The 24,019-nt window shown below is 43.1% G+C and overlaps 1 protein-coding gene across 1 annotated transcript in view; it reads left to right on the top strand.

Moving 5' to 3' along the window:
* The window catches only part of LOC134675561 (uncharacterized), a 51,905-nt gene that overhangs the window by 23,908 nt on the left and 3,978 nt on the right, over positions 1-24,019 (top strand). The window contains exons 9-14 of the mRNA XM_063533841.1: positions 519-696; positions 2,828-3,092; positions 3,427-3,590; positions 3,928-19,538; positions 19,793-19,945; positions 23,507-23,614. Coding sequence (XP_063389911.1) covers positions 519-696; positions 2,828-3,092; positions 3,427-3,590; positions 3,928-19,538; positions 19,793-19,945; positions 23,507-23,614 — 16,479 coding nt within the window. The remainder of the gene's footprint in view (positions 1-518; positions 697-2,827; positions 3,093-3,426; positions 3,591-3,927; positions 19,539-19,792; positions 19,946-23,506; positions 23,615-24,019) is intronic.

Below are 24,019 nucleotides of genomic sequence, written 5' to 3'. Positions count from 1 at the left end.
AGTTTTCAATTCTACCGGCACTCCCGGAGTGCAACCTGTTGTTTTTGTTGTGTGTGATTGGTTTGAATTTAAATTTAGGTTATCCAACGTTATCGTGCCAAATATCGGCATCTTAGGTTCTTAGATTAATCAGAAGTGTTATTAAAATAGCGTTACGTAGGTGCTGCTTGGCAAAAAAGAGTAGAAATTAAAAAGTGGCAACACTGTAGTGCCGTCCCGTTTCTTATATAAATTGGTTCGAAAGGGACGACACTACAGAGTTGCCACTTTTTAATTTCTACTCTGTTTTGCCAAGCTGTACCCGACACTTTTCAGGAATGTCTCTTAATTGCAACATTCCGGGTTCAATTTTATATTCCTATAATATAAATCGAATTGGACTTCCAGCAAGCCTGTTATGGATCGATTTATCCACGTGATAAAACAACTGTCACTTTTTAACTCTGCGAGATAGAAAGAGACGGACACCGTTTTATCACGCTGTCACGTAGACAAATACGACCATAATATCCGTACAGGAGTCGGAGGCGCGGCTGTACTCGCAGACGCTGGCGGGCTGGTTCACGCAGCTGGGCGGGCGCCTGGCGGACAGCGTGCGCCTGCGCGCCGAGTGCGCGCTCACCGCCTTCAGCGTGCACCCCGCGCGCGAGCACTACGAGCGCGTCGCCTGCACCAAGCCGCCGCCGAGGCTGCCGCAGGTACAGTTCCAGGAGTCGGAGGCGCGGCTGTACTCGCAGACGCTGGCGGGCTGGTTCACGCAGCTGGGCGGGCGCCTGGCGGACAGCGTGCGCCTGCGCGCCGAGTGCGCGCTCACCGCCTTCAGCGTGCACCCCGCGCGCGAGCACTACGAGCGCGTCGCCTGCACCAAGCCGCCGCCGAGGCTGCCGCAGGTACAGTTCCAGGAGTCGGAGGCGCGGCTGTACTCGCAGACGCTGGCGGGCTGGTTCACGCAGCTGGGCGGGCGCCTGGCGGACAGCGTGCGCCTGCGCGCCGAGTGCGCGCTCACCGCCTTCAGCGTGCACCCCGCGCGCGAGCACTACGAGCGCGTCGCCTGCACCAAGCCGCCGCCGAGGCTGCCGCAGGTACAGTTCCAGGAGTCGGAGGCGCGGCTGTACTCGCAGACGCTGGCGGGCTGGTTCACGCAGCTGGGCGGGCGCCTGGCGGACAGCGTGCGCCTGCGCGCCGAGTGCGCGCTCACCGCCTTCAGCGTGCACCCCGCGCGCGAGCACTACGAGCGCGTCGCCTGCACCAAGCCGCCGCCGAGGCTGCCGCAGGTACAGTTCCAGGAGTCGGAGGCGCGGCTGTACTCGCAGACGCTGGCGGGCTGGTTCACGCAGCTGGGCGGGCGCCTGGCGGACAGCGTGCGCCTGCGCGCCGAGTGCGCGCTCACCGCCTTCAGCGTGCACCCCGCGCGCGAGCACTACGAGCGCGTCGCCTGCACCAAGCCGCCGCCGAGGCTGCCGCAGGTACAGTTCCAGGAGTCGGAGGCGCGGCTGTACTCGCAGACGCTGGCGGGCTGGTTCACGCAGCTGGGCGGGCGCCTGGCGGACAGCGTGCGCCTGCGCGCCGAGTGCGCGCTCACCGCCTTCAGCGTGCACCCCGCGCGCGAGCACTACGAGCGCGTCGCCTGCACCAAGCCGCCGCCGAGGCTGCCGCAGGTACAGTTCCAGGAGTCGGAGGCGCGGCTGTACTCGCAGACGCTGGCGGGCTGGTTCACGCAGCTGGGCGGGCGCCTGGCGGACAGCGTGCGCCTGCGCGCCGAGTGCGCGCTCACCGCCTTCAGCGTGCACCCCGCGCGCGAGCACTACGAGCGCGTCGCCTGCACCAAGCCGCCGCCGAGGCTGCCGCAGGTACAGTTCCAGGAGTCGGAGGCGCGGCTGTACTCGCAGACGCTGGCGGGCTGGTTCACGCAGCTGGGCGGGCGCCTGGCGGACAGCGTGCGCCTGCGCGCCGAGTGCGCGCTCACCGCCTTCAGCGTGCACCCCGCGCGCGAGCACTACGAGCGCGTCGCCTGCACCAAGCCGCCGCCGAGGCTGCCGCAGGTACAGTTCCAGGAGTCGGAGGCGCGGCTGTACTCGCAGACGCTGGCGGGCTGGTTCACGCAGCTGGGCGGGCGCCTGGCGGACAGCGTGCGCCTGCGCGCCGAGTGCGCGCTCACCGCCTTCAGCGTGCACCCCGCGCGCGAGCACTACGAGCGCGTCGCCTGCACCAAGCCGCCGCCGAGGCTGCCGCAGGTACAGTTCCAGGAGTCGGAGGCGCGGCTGTACTCGCAGACGCTGGCGGGCTGGTTCACGCAGCTGGGCGGGCGCCTGGCGGACAGCGTGCGCCTGCGCGCCGAGTGCGCGCTCACCGCCTTCAGCGTGCACCCCGCGCGCGAGCACTACGAGCGCGTCGCCTGCACCAAGCCGCCGCCGAGGCTGCCGCAGGTACAGTTCCAGGAGTCGGAGGCGTATTCTGCTTTCGTCACTCATTCTACATTGAAAGCCACCGACGATTGTGACGTATGTAGCATGAGTGACGAAAGCAGAATAGGACTAATTTAAGAACTTGACGAAAAACGAATGGGACGACCCAAGACGATACCGGGTTTTCGGCACTGAATGTGTTCAAACATTTCTATCAGTCGACAGCGGTATACAATTATAGGACTCTCTTGGGATGAAAAGAAAAAACCTATCTCATGGATCCGCACGCAAACCCAGAGCTTTTTTCCCTTGAACGATGCGCTTTATTCTATTCTTGCGAGGGTCTCCCAAAGTCTCTAAACTACGACCCGTCCTCAATCCGACCCTCCAAATCCAACAGAAACCAAGTCTAACGGAATACACTTTCTTCATCCAGGCCCAAGAATCCACTCCAGAAACCACATCGGAGTACGGCAGCTGGGCGAACGACAGCCGAACACAGAGCAACCTCGTCAAAACGTCGGAGACCCTTCAGCTGAAGCAGTCCCAGCAGCACCAGGCTAACGTGCTGTCCACTGCTATCCTCACTGAAGGGGAGGCTTTGGGGCTGGAGCCAGAACTGTGCCAGGATCTGGCTGTTCTGCTCTCTGGGCCGAGGGTCAAGACTCTGTCGTGGGATATGGACAGGTTAGCAAATAATAAAAACTAGTAAAGACAGGTACTGCATAAAGAGAAACTTGGTGAAAATCTCTCATGATTCTCCGACTGAAATAGCACACAGTATTATGATCTAATTTATTGACTTATGCGAATATTGCAGTAAAATCTAGAATTAACAGTAGGTACTCGGCCGTTTATTGCCGTGCCACACGCACCTGACAATATATTTGTCACTCGAAGTTTGCCGAGTATGGTTAATGTTGTATTTTCACTGTACATATACCTGTCTGTTCTTTACCTCTACTTGAGTTGCTGCTTTCTCTGTATTACTTAACTACATTCCATCTCATAATTGTTCCAGGGAGGTTCTCCTGGAGAACTGCCGGTCGTACATGGAGAAGACCCGCGGAGGCACCCGCGCCGTCACCACCGAGCTCAAGTACCTCAACCTGGACCCCAACGCCTACCAGCATCTGCCCGAGGAGGAGGATGATGAGAATGATGTCTATTACGGCATTGAGAAAGGTTCGTTCCATTTCAGGGGGTCAGCCGGGTCAGAGAGGGCCCTGAACAAATTCCGTGCTGAAATTAAGAGAAACCCAATACTAGCATATCCCGAGCATCGTCTAGTCTACCCTATGGCTGCTGCTCGACGGAACGTTGGCGCAACTGCGCAGAGATATCATTTTCCATAGCGCTCACTAGACGCCCACGCTCTTAAAACGCTAATGTGTTGGGTCTCTAACCTTATTTACAGTTTAAAAGTCAACATTAATTTTTTTTTTTTCACATAAAGTTACGTAAATTATTTTTATACTGTAATATTTTTGTCCATGCCTAAACCAACTATAATCTTCCGCAGGGTATGAACATGAGGTCCAATTCGAGGAGCCAGAAGAGATATGGCAAAACGCATTCTTCGATCCCGAACAGACGGAAAGTGCCGACGACAGCGAAGTAGATCGGGGATTCGGCAAGAAAAAGTCTAAGGCAAGTGTCGTCGATTCTGAAGACGAAGACCCGCTCAGCACTATAGCAGACGCCAAGAAGGAAAAGAAAAAACGCGCAAAAGAGAAGGATAAGGAACAGAGAAAGAAGAAGACACACAAACGAGATGACAGCAAAGATGGCAGCACGGAGCGACGAAAAGACAAAGATAAGAAAACCAAAAAGGAGAGAAAGAAAGACAAGTCTGAACAACCAGCGGCAGGGTCATTGAACTGTTTACTGGGAATGAAAGTCGCTAAAGTGTCCTCACCAGTGCAGGATGGAGAAAAGAGAGTAAGAAAGAAAAAGGAACGTCGAAGAGAGTCCACGTTTAGCTACGTTAGTGTCACTAACAGTGATCAAATCTCAGACGATCATAGCGTTCTGGTCGATGGAGTGTTCTCTATGGACGAACTCAAATCGCCAGAAAGACTTAGTGCAGATCGTCAAAAACTAGACAATACTAAAACTACAATTAAAAGTGAGATGCAAAGCCCTGTGATAAATGACATTAAAACTCGACCCATGAGCTCACCAACAGTCACGACGACAAGTAGTGACTCTGATGTGACGAGAGCGAAATCGCCTTACTTGACGCCTAACCAACTAGCTCACAGACACGTAGTCAACCCACAAGTGAAATCCAGTCTACACAAACTCCTACAGTTTAGAAGGAACCAAAATAAACTAAGAGCCGTGGCTAGACCAGCTCCAGCCCATACTCAAACACAGACCAACTTGGCTAGACCACCCTCAGCCTTTACACAGACATATACCAACTTGGCTAGACCACCCTCAGCCCATACTCCAATACAGACTAACATGGTTAGACCAGCTCCAAGCCATACTCCGACACATACCAACTTGGCTAGACCACCGCCGGCACACACTCCAACGCAAGGCAGTTCACTTGTTGGCATGAAAATATACAATCCAGATGATGTACCTAAGGTCTACTTGAATAAAAAACAATGTAAACAATTGGAAACTATGTCAAATGACATGAATAATATATTGAAAGGCACTATTGATTATATGTCTAGAACACCTTGCAAAGAGTCTAAAGATAAACTACAGAGTCAGCAGATTGTATATAACTCACAGAAGTATCCGCAGCAATACAATGATCCGGTGCACATGTCACAAAACGTGCTGACTGAAAGCCAAAAACTTAGTGAATACACAACACATAGTCCCGTAAAAGCTGTACAGAATGTGATTCTTAACCAGTCACTAAATAGTACTCAAACAAACTACGCTTCTCCGGCGAAAACAGCAGAACATGTGAGGCCGCATGATCTAAATGTTACGCCACCGAAGCCAACAATAGTGTATCATCCCTTACACAAATCCATGCAAAACTTATCTACGGATAAACAAGAACTTCCGAAGAAACCGCTTCTAATAAATGACCCTAATTACTTCAGTCAGCAGCACGTAAAAGCTAATGTTTCACAGCTCTCGCCAAAAATTATTAGCAATACCGTCATTAAACCACCAAGTCAAATCACGACGGCTAAAGATGATTTCACTAAATCGCCAGCGAACAGCAATATACATCGAACTTATATGTCTAAACCCGTGCAAAATGTAAATAGTCAAATGACGAATTTGAATAGCGAGCTTATGCGATCACAAACGTTGTATGAGAGGCAAAAGCTGAGCAATTCTATGCAAAATATTACAGAGGTACCAACATCGAGTTACAATGCTACAAAAAGACACATCCCTACACCTCAAGATATGCTACATGGTCGAGCAAGTAATGTGAAACCGTATAATATTACATCGCACAGTGATGCATTAAATTCGGCTCAACCCTTGCATTCTAATAATAGCGCACAAACTTGTCGAAGTGGTACAATTCAAAACCGAGAGAGAGTTGATACTAAGACTCCACTTATATCAGAAACTAATGAAATTGACGAGTTTTTGAAGGAAATTTATAAATCTATACATGCAGGCGCTGACAAAAATGTCTCTGTAGCTTTAAATAAAGATGTTAAATTGACTATTCAAACACCTTCAACAACAGTAAAAAGGACAGATTTAGTAACTCCTCAATGTGCCAAACAGCCGTTACAACAAAAGAAATCTGAGAATGTTCCTACCACTTTCTCTCGACTCAGTTACATGCATAAGAATAAGCAAAACGAAATCAAAGTACCGCTAACAGACTCTATTAATGTAGAACTAAACAAAAAGATAATTGAACACAAATTAAGTAAGGCCAAATGCCTGAAAAATGAAATAACAATATCTAGGGTCGGTATAACGAACCCGGATGCACGAGACCCACAGAAAGCGATTAGGAGAATCGACCAATCTGGCTCGGCCTTAAAGAGAGGTTGTCCCCTACTGTCTAGTATGTTAGAGTCTACAGGGTCTCCTACCGTTCAGCCTCATAGCAATACGCCTACCACCATTCACAATGCTGCTGACAATCTGCCGAATAGAGAAGACGCGGACTTACTACTCCTACTGCGCAATCCAACTCTTATGAAACCAAATGTCAATATATACATAGATAATGCCTCAATGGGGTCTTTAACGAGCGACGGATCGCACCAGACTCTAAATCCTCAAACTAAAGTAGAAACTGAGGTTTCAAAACAAACATTAGTGGGCACCAAAGTAAAAAACATCAATATCCTAGACACATGCTCGACGAAGAAAGAATCATCGTCAGATGATGAGTGGAAACGCGTTATGGATGCTATAAGAGCCCGAAAAACAGAGCCGCTTGGTCCTAATGCCTTAGAGCTAGCGCTAAAGAAAGACCCAGGAAAATATTCTCAAGGCAGTTCAAGGACAAGTGGCAAGCGTGTGAGCGAGCCTGGACAAAGTTTATTACAGAATAAATCTTCTGACACTAAGAAACGCGAACACTATAGCTCAAAAGCTAGCTCAACTACTCGTAACCCAAGCACTGATAAACATTCCGAAGTACCTAAAAAGCCTAGAAATGCTGAAGTTATCAAAAAGACATCTTCAGAAATGCTTAAGAAACTTGAAGTCCACAATAAACAATCTAGTCAAAATATGACTAGGGAAGTTCCTCGTACTTCCGCGATTCCTAATTCAGATTTCGATATGCTAGACGATCTAATAGACGACGATTTACGTCGAGAATTAGGAGAAATATCTTCTGACGAGGACGCTTATACCGTTCAAACTGCACCAGTGGTGGCTAAAGGGAAAAGTCATAGACACATTCCAAAATCAAACTCTAATGTTTCCAAGGCAGCTAGTACATCTAAGGAAAAAACACACATTGGTAATCCTAAGACAATCATACGTAAAAATCAAACCAATTCAACTGCAGCAGATAGTTTCGGTGGTTCTGGCGTGAATACCTACTCCACAACTGACTATACAACTGTGATAGTAAATAATTCTAGTCATCCAGCTGCAACACATAAAGAAAACAGTCCAACAGAAAGTAAATCTGAGACGGTGCAGCAATATGCACCAACTACCACAATCATAACAGATCAAGTAGCTCAGAATACAGCTAACAATATACTGACGCATATAGAAGCGCACCAATATGTGAACAATATTTTACCGACGAATGTAATACTTGCATCGGTGCCCCAATCTGCGCCTGTTGTTGTTATACGCCAAGATCTTGTTTACGATCCATACCCAACGATACGTATCCATGAGAGTCAAGTGAATGCCGAACTTTGCGCAATAAACCAAAATGTATTTGCTGTAAACGCAGCCCCTAATTTAGCATTATACCAAACTACGCAGTTTGCCGCACCGGTCATAAATCCATTCATTATCGGCAACGCTACGACTACCACGAATGTATCAAACCCAACCGCAATCGGAAATGAACACGTCACTCAAGACTTCGAAAAAGAGGATTTGGACACGCCAGTTGAAGATAGCATAAGCTTGGAAACTGCACTTAGACTTTCAGATGCCGTAAGTGAGACTCCCGAACCTCCAAACCTAGATTTTAATATGAACAGGAATAGTGAAAGAAAGGTGCTAACTAAAGTGCATGAAAATCATACGGATGATGTCGAAAAGGAATCTCATATAAGCAGGTTGTCGAATGACGATGTCCCTTTGAAAACGGAACAAGACAAGCAGAGAATAGAACTAAAGCGCCAGTCCCTTATAAATAGAAAGATAAGTCACTTGGGCGGGCTTCCACCTATAGCTCTCACGTACACACCGTTAAGTAAAAACGTAACTCTAGGAAAGCTTTTACAACAGGAATCGCCGAAAAACGGCACTGTTAAACCTAATCCCAGATTAATGCCAAGCACTAAAAATGGCATTGTAGCGGCAACCGCAAGTGTAAAGACTCCAGCAACTGAAGCGAATAATGAAAATATAGTTTCTACAGTTCAAGCGTCAAGTGCAAAAGAGAACAAACAATCTTGCCGTCGTATTTGGCTAAGATCATCGAATAAGATAACAAATAAAAAAGTGGCACCTGTTAAACGTCCTCGAATGCCACTTAATAGAAATACAATCAAACTAAAAGTAAAAGATAATGCTATTACGCATGAGAATACGACTGTTACTATTGTAAAAAATGAAAATAAAGACAGCATAAAAATGACAAAGCGTGCTTCAAATAGAATACTCAACAAAAATAAAAAAGATAAAAATGAACCCTCAAGTCCATTAGAAACGCAACAAAATGTTGCTGATACTAACGAATTAATTGATTTTGAAGAAGAGCTAAACAGTTCTATAGTATTAAAGTCCTCAGTTGCAATGCTTGAGGCTCGCAAGCTTGAAGATACATCGATGCAAGAACTGGAATCAAATGATTCAGTAACAGAACAAGATAAACAATTAGAAGTTATCAAAAATACTGAAGTCACATCTCAATTTAATAAGAAATTGGAACCAACAGTAGTGATAAAAAAACTAAAAGATCAACTAGGCGGTCAAATTGTTATTAAAAGTACGTCGGCTCACAAGCCTGAAGATACATCAAATGATTCAGTAACAGAACAAGATAAACAATTAGAAGTTATAAAAAATACTGAAGTCACATCTCAATTTAATAAGAAATTGGAACCAACAGTGGTGATAGAAAAACTAAAAGATCAACTAGGCGGTCAACTTGTTATTAAAAGTACGCCGGCTCACAAGCCTGAAGATTTATCAAATGATTCAGTAACAGAACAAGATAAACAATTAGAAGTTATAAAAAATACTGAAGTCACATCTCAATTTAATAAAAAATTGGAACCAACAGTGGTGATAGAAAAACTAAAAGATCAACTAGACGATCAGCTTGTTATTAAAAGTACGCCCGCCAAAACATCTGTGAAGGAAGCAATTGTTATCGCTAAAAATCAGAATTTAACAATATTAGCAAATAAAGATATAGATAACGACACTAACGACTGTGTTATCGCCAAAAAGTGTACTTCGAATAAAATCGATGTAAAAGCAATACCCAAAACTTCTGGTTCTGAAGCTACCGGCCCTCCGCTTGTTGTTGATGAAGCAAATGAGTTAAAGGCAACTGTAATCGAAGACAAGAAAGTCATTAAACAAAATACTGCAGTTGATTCAACAATTCTGCTTGGTGAAACTAATAAATTGAAGTCGGTGGTAGTTGATGACCAAAACTGTGTAAAACAAGATCTGGCTGTCAATTTACCGCTTAATGATCAAAACGTGGTTAAACATTCTGATACAACAGGAAATGTACCTAGTTCAGTTCAGAGACGTGGTTATATAGAAGTCCGAAGAGATGAATTTAAAAATAATAAGTCACAAATATTGAATATTGTTTCGAACACAGAGATGCCAACAGATACAACGACGGTCATCAAATCCAACACTATTATTATTTCACCAAATACAGCAGGCACTACGATGCCAACAAATGCTGAAAGTGAAATAAATATTGAAACCGATCCGCGAACACCAGCGCAACAACCACCCCTAGAGTGCCCTAACGTTAATAATAGTCCCGTGTTGGTGGTGGAAGACGATGTTGAGGAAATCATCGAAACTTCAACAGCAGAAACTCAACAAAAGAACACGACGGATGTACATTCAAATACTGCAATACTAAAATGTAACCCGCTTGATGAAACTTTGAGTAAAGGGCAACAGGAAACCATAGATACAAGTAAGTCGCTTTTGTGTAAGGAAAATATCAATGAAGTTCTCAATGACAAAAGTGCAAATCAGAACTTTAGCACTGAAAAGGTGGAAGAACACAAAATTGTCGATCGACAGTTATCAAACCAGAAACAGTCTAATATAAATGCCAAGCCAGAAACACAACATGACAATCTTAATGAGATCGAAAGGCCTGAATTACAAACAACGACTAATGCATTGATAAACGCTAGTCGTAAAAATGCCATTGGTATTGAAAATAGTGAAAAGACAGGGACATACACTAAAGGAGATATAAAAATTGAAGAAGAACCTTTAGACGACCCAAATAAAAAAATAGTTCGCGTTTCTCTTCCGAATGGCAAAGTAATCAAAGCTACGTTTACAGGTAAAGTACATGCTGATTTCGATTCTTTGTTCGAGCACCCTACCATGCGGGCTATGCTAGAGGGACACGCGGGAAAATACAATGTGAATTATAAACAAGTCCAGATGAATAATGATACCACTAAAATATTTTATCGAATTCAGGATTTACGTATTAAACAGGCAGACGCTGCGTCTAAACCTATTGATACTGTAAATTTAATCAGTGACGACGAAGACGACGAGCTACAGACTCGTAGTTTTAACACTGAATATGGCAAATATTGCACCAATCATGATCAAGAAACAATTGCCCTACATCAGAAAAAGTTTGACCAAAGATGCGAAGTCAAAATGCTTAAAGGTGACTTATTTAAAAGCAATAGAACGAAGCCCAAATCAAAATCATTGCCGTTGGAAAAGAACTCATTACTGACCAGACATCAGACTAAACTGTTATCTTTTGCATCATCTATGACAAGTATAATTACTCAAGAAGTTGACTCTAATGCTGATAAATTAACCCATGCACAAACGGCACCTACTCCTTTATTGGCACAAACTACTCCTATAGTTTCAGATACGACTGATGTCATAGAAATTGACGATTCTTCTAATGACGGCGTAGAAACCCAAACACTAGAGTCTGACGATAATAAAAACATTGAACCTGTAAAGGCCGTGTTGGCGAATTTATTGTTACAAAATCTTGGTGTAGAAACAGACAAAGTTAACCTCCCTTCTCCTGTCAAGAGTGGAGCCGCTGTTGTTAATTTGAAGAGCGCACTACTACAAGACCTAGGCATAGTTCCTGCGGAAACTCCAGTAATTGACATAACTGAAAATGACGACGAGGAAGTGGTCCTTTTAGCAGACGTTCAGCAACAAAATAAAAGTTGTGACGAAACCAAAATGGTAACTAATGTTGCGACGGAAGAAAATAAGATAATCAGAAATGAAGAAAAATATAATCTTAAAAAATGTGTTGTGAAAATTGTTAAATGCGAAACGCTTATTAAGAAATATGAACTTATGAAAAAAATGAAGCATTGCTATGTTAAAATGGAGCGGCTTAATAACTCAATTCTTCAAACTGAACGCGTTTGTAGAAGGGGTGAAAAGACAAGTGATAGAGAAACAGACGAGATTAACCAAGACAATGCTGACGATTTCATTGAATTTGATGTTGATGAACCATGTAGTTCACCACAGTTATCACGTTGTCCTTCATTATCAATTTTAAATAGTTGGGATGATGACAGTCAGCCTTCTCTGGAAAACCCATACTGTACTTCACCGGTTATGGAGATTTACGATACGTTAGTACAGTTGCGCAATAAACTAAAAACTGAATTGGTCAAAGAATCTAAAGTACTGCTTCCATCGACTTGTGATTCTGAATGGACCATGACAAAATTTGGATATAGTACTCAAGAAATTCTATCAGCGTCATCTAACGTACCAGTAACAGAACTCCGAAATCTGTTGCCCGTTTGTGATAACAATAACACTGAGAGTGCAGAAAAACTTATAATGGCATTCGAAACACCCAAACTTCTAACGATAACACTAAAGTTCCTAGAAGATAATCCCAATTTACTATGCCGTTGGGAATTTGCGCGAAGAAGAGAATTAATTTTAAAAATCAAATCTTCGCCAAATAAATTAAAAAGAAAAGCGGAAGAAGTTGGAGGTGATATTGTTTCGAGTAAAGTATTGAAATTAAGGACATTAGCGTTGAAAAGTTTCAACTCCAGCCTTGAAACTCCTAGTATGGCCATAAGTAAAGAAAATATGGACTTCCAGTCAGACACTTTTGAAGCTCAACCCAAATATAAAACTACGACTGTCGAAAACATTGAAGATGTTTGTCTGATTGTGCAAACTGACAAGACAAGTAACAATGATATGAATTCTCAAAGTGAGGACAAGCACGAAGAGACTAATCTACAAGATACAAAGATGATTGTCGATTCCATCATCGATACAGAAACGGAAGAGTTGGAACCAGCTCAATCTGATACAATCATGGGTGACGATAATGTATTGCAATCGAATGAGGTTCAAAATAGTGTTACATGCTTGCCTAACGATATTGACACGTTCGACAAAGATTTTGAACCAGACTATCGAGAAGTATCTTCCCCTTCATTACTCAGCGATTATGTTGAAACTTTTGATGAAGAAAATAAAATAAACAAAAATTTCTTCAATCAAGAGGTAGTAAACGATAATACGCCCTATTCGAAGGTGATTACAGCGCACAATCTAGAACTAATGTCTCCGCCATCGCTTAGCGATAGTGCCGGAGGTGATGATGGAGAAAAACAAACAAATACAGCCGGTGTTAACGATTTGTCAACAAACGATACACCTACACATTCGAGGGATGACAATTCTGGCATATGTCTGGCAAAAGTTGGAGATGAAAACGCCAAACTGACCTCTCCGCCACCGTTTAGTAGTAATAACAATGAAAATGGCTATGAAAATAAACGAACAAGTATAAGCGTTAGCAATGAAGAGACAGAGCTGAATGGCCTTTCACCTTTAAAGGAAGTAGATAATTTAGTCGCGTGCTCACCTAAAGAAATTAACTCGTCAGAAGTCAAAGATATTATAGAGGACATTCAAGAAGTAACGTCACCATCGCTCACCAATAACAATGAATTTGAAAAAGAAAGTGACATAAGTATTAATATCAATAACGAGGAGACAGTAAATAATTTATCACAGTCGAACGAGGTAGAATATTCCGCCGCATCATCTAGCGAAACTGATGGTTTAGACAGAGACATTATAGAGGATAACCAACAAACAATATCCCCGCTGCCACGTAACGATAATGCTGAAGCTGACAGAAATAAACATATAGGTATTAACTTGATGGATGTCATAGAGGACAGCCAAGAAGTAACATCGCCATCGCTCACAGATAATAATGAATTTGACAGCGAAAATGATATCAATATTAATATCAATAACGAGGAGGCAGTCAAAGATGTATCACAACCGAAGGAGGTAGAATATTCCGCCGCATCATCTAACGAAACTGAAGGTTTAGACAGAGGCATTACAGAGGATAATCAACAAACAACCTCTCCGCTGCCTCGTAACGATATTTCCGAAACTGACAAAGAGAAACAAATTGATATTAACTTGAGCAGTGAAGAGGCAGTAAACAATATGTTACAATTGATGGACGTAGAAAGTTTCGACTCTTTCGACAAAGACATACTGACAACTGACAACCAAGAAGAAATGTCTCCACCGCCGCTTAGCGATAATACTCAAACTAGCGATGGAGATGAAGCAAACGATCTATTACAATCGAAGGAGGTAACAAGTTCTGCTTCATCACCAAGCAAAGCTGATTTCGGAAAAGATTTCTCCGATGACAATCAAGAAGATATGTTTCCTCCACCGCTTAGCGATAATACTGACACTGACGATGAAGAGAATCAAATGAGCATAATCAACAGCAACAACAGACAGTCAAAGGAGGTAGAAAATTACTTGGTTGGCTCACTAAGCGAAATTGACTACTCCAACAAAGACAATATGGAGGGCATCCATGTTGTAACTGCGCCAAAACCTTTTAGCGATAATAGTGAAACTGTTTATAGTGACGATCAAATAAGTATAGACCTCAGTGAAACTGTCACTAGCGACAAGGATGCTACAGAGGATACACAAACATTAAACTCTCCCATACCGCTCACCGAAGCTACTGTAACTAAAGAAAATCAGATGAGTAAAAATGCCAGTAACCAAGATCCAACTACCGACACTTTGCATATAGAAGAAATGGATATCAGTGATAGATTAGATGAAATATCTATAGACGAGTTACCTGAAGTAGTTTCTGAAGTTGTGGTTATTGCTACAGACGTTCCCGATATAGATATTGTTGAAACGTTGATGACCAGTAAAGAAATAACCCAAATGGCTAAGGAGGATGCTTCGGCAATAAATCACGATTCGGAGATTAAATCACCAGATTTTATAGATAGTAAGACAATCACTTTTAATTATCATGATTATACTAAACAGTCTAAAAAGAAACAAGACATTACTACAACAAATTCAATAAGTATTACTGACTGCACAAAAAAGAATGTAACTGACTTTAATATCGAAAGTTTAAGTTTAATGGAGCAGTCTAGAAAGGACACACCATCTTGTGAAATAATTACTAACAAAAATTGTCCTCTAAAATCAAAGCCGGAATGCAAGTACGAGTTAATTCAAGAAGATGATTTCTTAACTGTAAACATCACAACTGAAAATGATGAAGACAAAACAAAAGCTGTATGTTCAAGTCCCAACGTTGTTGAGGAAGACACAGTTGTCGTTGCGTCGCCTTGCTCTAATAATGCTGATGATATCAATCTCAAAGGTTTTGAGTTTGAAGACGTATACATATTTCCACTAAGCCAAGCAGGCAGTAATAACAGCAACCTATCTAACGACAGCCTTGTTCAAGAATCAAATATTGAAAGCGCGACTTACGATGTACCGAATGATCTACATGATATCGATTTTCACGTAAAAGAACCTGAAATGACGTATTCCAGAAAACGTAAAATGAGCATGAGAGAAGTAAAAGTTTCAGAAAAGAAATATAGGAAAGGTAAAAATATTGACTGTTCAAAACAAACTCAATTTAGCATGATCGAATTAGCCTACAGCAAAGAATATAAGAGACTACTAGAATATTGTTCGTCAGTTAAGTTTTCATATTCACGCCCTTTTCATAAAGAATGCATTGAAATTGAAGATCTAATGGACAACTGGCCCATAAATAGCGTTTGTTATGATGTCGCTCTAGACGATGTATGTGATGAACGTTTATTTGTTGATTTAGAAGATTATGATAGTTTTCAACCGGATCCCGCAACACAAACATTTGTTGAAGAAATTAGTTACGAATATAATAAAACTGATGCCGCCCAAGAAGACCCAAAAATTGAGGCTAGTGAAACAAATTTCAATATGGGTTTTGGTGAGGGGTCCGGCAGAGTCATCCAAATTTTGAAAAAACAAAGCGAATCAAATATTTCGGCTGCGACTCTGTCGGACGTAAAGCAATCTCAGCCGGTTTCTAAGTCCGTAGACCCCGACGACTGCAAGCATGTAACAACGAACAACGACGATGAAATAAAGAAAATAAGGCAACATGTGAATTTCATCGAACTACGGGATAAGGTTCGGCAATTTTTTAAGAAATCAACAGTTGAATTAAAATCTGACTGGGTAAAGCAAAACACAAAAGATGAATTTCCACCGGAAGATTTCCCTTTTGGTCTTTGTAGTTTTGATTATGTAAAACCAGTTCCAACAAACGTCATAGTCCAAGTGGTTCAAGTAGGCCAGCTTCCCGTGAGTGCAGCTGCTCAAAATCCAGTAACTTGTGACCCGCGAGTGACACAGGTTTCGGACGCCAGTCCGTCCCAGTGTTCAGTGGACAATAGTCCCAACGATGATTCTCAATCTGAAATAAAAACCGAATATACAGAATTAACAACTGCCGATTTGTCCTTACCTCTCCAAGAATATGCACAGCAAAATCAAGCTAATCTCGCATCTCAAGACAGTAACGTTGAGCTTATTGAACAAACGATTTCACTTGAAATGGAAATAAAAGCAGAAGAAAGCCCTGAAATAAAACAAGAGCTGCCAGACATCAAAGAGGAGAAAAGTAATTCTTCTGATACAGAGTTGCATACTCTAAACAACACAACGCCCGAAAATACGGATTACTCATTCGAAAATAATACAGCCAAGTCTGATGCCAGTAGTGTAAATTATGACTCTTCTGAGAAAAACAGTTCTGAAACGTTCCCTCAGCAACGGCAACAAAATGGAACCTCGGAGAAGACGGATCAAATCGCACATGCGATGAGCGCTGCTGGCATCACTACAACACCAGAGGCTGTAACTAACACTAGAGCTCACGCTTTAGTAAATATCCTTTCGCAAAAGATACGACAAGGCTCCGTAAATACCACGCAAACTACCACAAATACGTATTCAAAGACATCAATTAACGCAATGGCTCTACAGCAAGCCTTAGCCCAAATTTTACCCCCACCGTTGAATCAGACGGGGTCTAGTGAAAACAGCCAATCACAGTCGACGCCAGTTGGGCCTCAAGTTTTGCATATTGTGCAAGGAAAGAATTCTTCAGGCAATCAGATTACTCTTGTAGATAACTCTCAACAGTCTGTTATAAGCACGCCTAACGCTACCCAGGTCCTGCATATCGTGCAAAACAAAAATGCGACATCGGGCCAAGCTTCAAATGGAACTCTAACACCACAAGCTAATTCATTTAGCGGCCTCTCATTGGTCGATGCCGGTCTCCAACAGGGCGGGAACCAACTACTCCATATTGTCAACACAGGAAACCAGAAGACTGGTAACCCTGGCCAGTTACTAAAGCGTGTCAATCTTCTAACGAATCTTACTAATGTACAAGGGTCAAATGAGCAAAAAATGGTACAATTCGTGTGCAAGTCTGCGGACGGCAAAGCTATTCAACTGAACGCACCACATCAGCGAAGTATGGTCTTAAGGCTGCAGCCTATTGAGACTCCCAATGTTCAGGCCCCGGCTACGAAACCTGCGGAGTCTCAAGAACTTAACACATCACCAACTGGTTCGACTACCAATAAAGAAAGCGCTAGCCAACAAGAAATTAAGTCTCGTTCCATCTACGAAGAAAATTACGCTAAATTCATACAGAACTCATCCAGCAAAACGCCTGGCTTAGAAAAGTCTACTAGCTTGCCAAAATTCAACCAAGCTTTTGGCAAACAAGTATTTCAAGAAGGCAGTCAAAAACAAGGTGAAACTGCAACTAACAATTCTCATTTAACTCCCGTGAACAACAACTCTGAGAATGCTGAATGTCCGGCGAACGATAATGCAATTAACTTGGAGCACATGGGGAATATTTCAAGTCCGCCACTACTCATTAGGAAACCAGTAGTGACTACACAATCGCAATCCAATATCGTGCAACAAATCAAGCAAACAATCGCGCCCATGAACATTCAAACTATGCACGGTGGCGTCATTTACACGCGTCAAATACCTGTCAATATTGGTGGAGGGCAAACTATAAATTTAATAACAGTCCCTAGCACAGAGTTAATAAATGATGACTCATCTAAAACACAATCTCAAAACAACCAGGGAGAAATCGAGCCTTCTATTATAAAAATTGTCCCTCAAGGCCAGACTTCAACAAATAATGACAGTTCGCAAGAAGAAAGTAATAGTCATGCAAGTGGTTCGAACGAAAATGCTCCAACTCCTCAGCCACAGCCAGTTTTAACGCAAATGAGAATAAAACTACCCATGTTGAGTAAAGCCCCTCAAATGGTGCCCGGTGCTAGAGTCGTTAGGCCATCGTTTTTCCAAATCCAAAGAAACGTTATTGGCGGTGCTAACCAACCGGTATACCAACAACTTGTGTTAACAGCCGCCCCGCCACTGGGCCAACAAACGATTAGATTGCCATCTCAAGCAAGCCGGCCCGTTAAAGTCCCTTCTGAAAATCAATCGTCCTCTTCTGAATCTCAGATGAGCTCGTCCACATTAGAACAACTGCGAGAATTCGACATGGTTTTAGAACAAGTGAAAGAGAGAAGCACATCTACGCCAAGTGCAAACTCAAACAATAGCTCTTTTAAAATTCATTCTTCAGACACTACCGATGGTAACGCTTCTAGCAACTGTTCTACAGAATCAACCTCGCAAGTGCTATACTCTATCGGAAATAATCAGTCACTAAATGTGGCGTATGTTAACAGAAAAACTACTGTGACTACTCCGACGACGTCAACTTACGTGCGTTCGCCGGACTCCTCGGGTATCGCAGATTCACCGACATCTTCGACGCACGCAATAACTCACACAGTGACCACAGACTCATCCCCCACTGAAATGTCTTCCCAATCAAAACCGAAAGTGGGCTCTAAATCAAAATCGAGACCGAAATCAACCTCAAATCCACCGAACACCCTTAAATTGAGTTCCTCTGTTCCGCCAAAGACTTCATCGCAGAAACCTTTAGAAGACGAGCAAACTACCCAAAGGATACTGTACATACTGGCTGAATATAAAGAGCAAGTTGAAAACTCACCAGATAAAGATAAACCTGCACCACGTAGGAGGTCGAATCCGCCTTCGAACCCTGGGTCATCGAAACGCAAGAAGAGTTCCAGCTCACGCCGATCGGGTACGAGGGATACGAGTCCCGTCCACGGTGAAGACACCTGCCGCACGATGGGCTCGGAAGACAGTAGCTGCGGTACTTCTCAAGGGGACTGTACAGAAAGCTGCCTAGACAGTCACTCTCCACAAGACAGTCCGCGTAAAGTGGCCCGAAAGATAACATTTGATCAAGATCTGACGGTCACTCAACCTCGGCCTCAACCTCAGAGAAATGTTATAGTAGCTGACGGGCAGACGATCACCGTCGCTCGCGGGACCACTGGAAAACCAGCCACTGCAGTACTGATGCCCGCTAACTACATCTTACCAGTGTCTATGGTGAAAGGCGGGCAGCAGATCGCTATTGTTACCAATCGAGGCCCGAAATTATTGACTGTTGGAGGCGAAGGCGGCGCGACCAACGCGCTGCTGCTTCAGCGGTTGATAGGGCCGGCGGGTTTGAAGCCTGTGTTGGCCCGTCCGGGGGTTCGACACGTGAGGCTGCCTACGGCTGCCTTACATAACCTTCAAGCGTTTAACTTGGCAACAGCGACAACGGTTCAGCCTCCAGACAGCACAGCGTCGCCGACACCGGGTCCAACGCCTCCTGAGCTCGTCGATACGCGGGCCACCAGCTCACCCTGGACTGATCGGGACGAGGTGAAGCCGGAGCGCAGCTCGAGCCCCGAGGGCTCGGAGCCCTGGAACCTCCCATCCACCGACGCGCACGATTACACCTACGAAGAGACCGTGCGCACTGACAACATGGACCGAACCGTGCTGGTAAGTTCAACATTAATCCATGGGTCTTTATTATATTTGTTAAAATCGTTGGAATCATCAGTGGATTTCGAATATATTTTGTTCATGCTAATGTCAATTCAATTCTTAAGCCTCTATAATGTCTAAAGATCTATTGACGAATTTTATAGTATAATGGTTAATAAATAATTGAGACTGATGGGACTAGGACTACTGATGATTCCACAATTCTGAGCTACCGTAAAACTCGTGTGACACAAATTTTGCAACCACAGGATCAGATCCCAGATCGATACAGTCCCGATATGGAAGCGCAAAGGATATTTGATAAGATGTTCGACGTAGACTCGAAAAAGTCATACGCCGTCGATTCGCCGCGTTGCGCGTACGATATAGACCCGTCCGATTGCGACGATAAGGCCTACCAGGTGATATATCGTAGAGCCGTCGCTGCCCCTTCAGATCAGATGGCGTGTTGTGGTCGGATTTATCCCGTGATAAAAATAAGCTAAAGCATTAATCACTTGCGAGAGAGATTAACGCTTATCAAGTCTTTTTCGCAGGATAAATCCGACTATCATCGGCCCGCTCGTTTATCTGTCCTCTCTTGCCACTGAAATAGTAGCTGCGATTTTGGACGTTGAAATAGGGACGTTTTGGAAACTCAAAAGCCCATGCAAAAAGCGTACGTCACGTCACGCTATTGAACGAAATTTACACTAGCGGTACTAAGGATAGGAGTGCGCGATAAAAGGAATACAAGCTATACTATTTCTAGTTCGTAATGAATGACATTGTTATAGTTCGTAGGTTTCTAATAGAGCCCGAGCTAATCCTATTGTCTATTGTTAAGCAAAACCGTGCCACAACCACCTGCATGAAAAGTACAGTACTTCGGTTACTCAGTGCCGGCGAGTCGAACACTACAGAACCAGTCTAAAATGTGTCATCGAGATGCGTAATCGGAAAGCGCACCTACACTGGTTTTTTGAGCGTTGGACTAGCCCGCGCTCAGGTGCCAAATAGAATAATTATGACCCTTTTTTTGCAGGTAAGTAGCACGTGCGGTTTTATTACTTAACAATAGACAATATATAGGATTAGCCGCCGGGCTCTGTTACAAAGCTACGAACTATAATTACACAAACGGGTCTACCGCGATATAATTTCATTGTTTTTACGTTTAATTCCGACGTTTCAGCCGAGTTGCACCAGCTGTGGTCACGTGTGGTGTGGTGTGGTTTGACAATGAAATTATATCGCGGTAGACCCGTTTGTGTAATTAATTATGTGTACAAAACGTGAGAGTTTAAAGTGTTATAATGACATTGTCGGTAGTGGCAGGGCAGGGCGTGTAAACGAGTCATTTAGCGAGCCTCTTTAGTTAGCTCCTGCACGCATACGTTTATTTTGTCAGCTCTCGTTTGGTGTTAGTTTGCCTGAGTGCGCTTGGACGCGACATCGCTTTCTGGAAACGCTTACGAATAAATGCTAACTGGCGTTAAAATCCGGACTACGAGTTGGAGTCCAAATGTTACTAAAATAACAGTTCGCTTGCCCCGATTTCTGGAACCAATCTATAATTGTAGTACAAATTGGTACAAACACAGGATGATTGGTCAGTAAATTTAAAATATGATTGTTTTTTTTATATATGTGAAATACAAACTCAGCTTAAAATAAGAGCTTACCTACTCTGTACGGCGATTCATAACTTACTCCTAGATCTGGTGGCCTACCGCGAAACACGAAAATCTAAATTTCTCTCTATCGCTCGAATATGCAAGAGTGATAGAAAATCAGATAACGAATTTTCGATTTTCATGTTTTGTGGTAGGCCCTCTGCTCCTCAGTGTTGTACCGCCCGGGTTTTATTAACAAACTTATGTAGGTAATTATAATTACATATAAGTGCAATGGTAAATCTGTCGCTCTTGCCGGGGGAATTCGCAGCATTGTGTGAAGCGCCTTATTACGTTTTTTTTTTAGGATGAAATAGTCGAGAATGAACCTAAAAATCGTAACGTTTATACGGACAAAATGCCAGCCCACATTTTCTCCTATGCAGCTTGCTTTCTATAGAAATACGCATAAATACGAGCACTTACCGAAACTTTAGTGCAGATCACAATTCACTCATATTTTTCACTAAAATTGTGATTTAAGTTGACGTAACGTCATGTCAATAAATATGTGCCAGCCAGTGTCGAAATAGCTCGGTGTCGCTTCCAAAATACTTAAGGCATCCTCACACTCGACGATCTCAAAACCGTCGTAGGACTTTTATTAATTCGCCCTTGTCTCTAGTTGTTGTTTTGAAGTTCTGACCAGGTTAAGCTTCCTACGTGGATTAGTTAGTGTTTCAACTCTAAATGTCTTTATTTTGCATGTTGGTCGAGGTTCTCCCATTGTCGAGTAACCTGCATCACTATCGTGCATGATCCTTGGTTTAGGGTGATTCTACAAAATATATTACAAACAAAAAAAATGAATTAAACCAATGCTATATTATGTATTACGTACCTACAATAGAATAGGTCATTGGCCTCTAATTGGTCACTCCTAATCTGTTAAACAAAACAATTGTCTCCTATATGTAGCTCGGTTGGCTACTGGCTACTGAAAGGAATAGCTCCCGTTCCGGGTGAGAAGAAAAATGCGTAAAATTGTACTATAATATAATTTATTTATTTATTAATATTTAAAATCGAATAACAACTCATAGTCTGGCCAACAATATTTGTCTATATTGAAAAATGAATGAAATTCAAAATTTCTACAGCAGGCTTTTCTGCACCTCAATAGGCCGTACACAGAACGTGCTGCCTCACGAAGACATTGCCGCGCGAAGCGAGATGTGGGCCGCGAGTCCGAGGCACGTCTACATAGACCAAGCTGCTTCGCGCGGCAATTACTTCGCGAGGCGGCTCTTTCTGTGTGGATCCGCCTAGTTTTGAAATGTATTTATTTTTATGATTATAATATTATTGTTGGCAAAACTATAAATTTGTAGAATCATCCTAAAGATCTTCATTGTACGGTATATTTCATTAGTCGTTCGTTACCCCTAATCTAATTATGTCTCTAGTTATATAAGTCATTTAGTTTAAATTAATGTGTCATTCAAATTAATTTTATTTAATATCATCAACATGTTCAAAGTTCAAAAGCTTTAAGCTTCGTCGCGGTCATCGTCATGTTTCAGTTCTCGAAGCTCGTAAGGCCTTGTTTATAGATAGGCCTTGCACATAAGGCCTAGATTATAGATATTTTCTATAATCTATTTCATACGGATCTTAACATAATGTAAACAAATAAAAACATATGTCGATCATTCAGCCAATGACATAATCCAAAGATACAAAATGCTGTACCTTATTTGAGTTATTGGCAAAATGACCAAGGCGCATAGTTTTTTGCTATTATAATTTTAAAATCCACATGGAATAGACATTTCACTTTGTGCTTAAACACAAAATCAAACTTAAACAAGGTCTTAGAGCTCCGCTTCTAAAAGTTTGATGTAAATCGCCTACAACTGAATGGGCATTTTTTGTATTTACAAAGCCTCTGTTTTTGATTTCATATTTTAATATTAAGGTCACGGACTGGACGCAACCGGCCAGCGACAATTCAAGGCCATACATTGCGCTTGACCAAATGTATGAAAGGCATTCAATTTGCCGCGCGCCGCTTGGGTCCAGTCCTCGGTCAGTTATGTTAATTGAAAAGACAAAGGCAGGGCATCAGACTTAAAAAAAGACAAAATTATACAAAAATAATAAAAAAATAAGCTCTCAAAGTGTCACATTAGGGAGCAATTAACAAAATATTTAACCCATGATTTTCAGTTTCCAACTGCATTATATGTATTAAATAACTGCCATACCTACAAACTTTCACGTACAGTTATTGTACATACATGTCTAATGTGACACTTGCTTAATTAAAAACAAAGGCTCGGGACTAATGGGTATTATAATTTGTAGGTTGTGCAAAAGAAAGACGGTTCGCAGAGGCAACACAGGCTTGCCCACGTGTCGGCTGCGGCCCTGAGGCACAAGTACGCTATACTGGAACACGAGTTGAGATTACAAGTAAGTTTTATTACATATTAAATGTATACCTACTTATTATTATTTACTTTAATAGCAGGCTCCACACATAGCGAGCATATGCGCGAGGCAATTTCCTCACGCACAAAACGGCCAGTGTACACGCGGCCAGGGCGCGCGCGAGGCATGTCTGCACTGGCAGTTTTGTGCGCGAGGAAATTGCCTCGCGCGCATTGCTCGCTCTATGTGGATCCAGCTAATGGCTTATAGTTAAGCTTTAAGCGTGTTGTATGTCTATACCGAGTTACATCAATAGTATGCAAAACGTTCAAGTTGAAATGAGGGTAGTTCTAAAAACTTGCGCAGCTAAATGTTGATGTCAATTTTAGCCAGTCTTTCTCCGAGACCACGCGGACAATGCCGTCTTCGAAACGTCGAAGGTAAATT

Source organism: Cydia fagiglandana, chromosome 22, assembly GCF_963556715.1.
Source record: "Cydia fagiglandana chromosome 22, ilCydFagi1.1, whole genome shotgun sequence".
Taxonomy (NCBI): Eukaryota; Metazoa; Arthropoda; class Insecta; order Lepidoptera; family Tortricidae; genus Cydia; species Cydia fagiglandana.
Note: the sequence above shows the minus strand (reverse complement) of the source record. Positions and strands in the feature narration are given on the sequence as shown.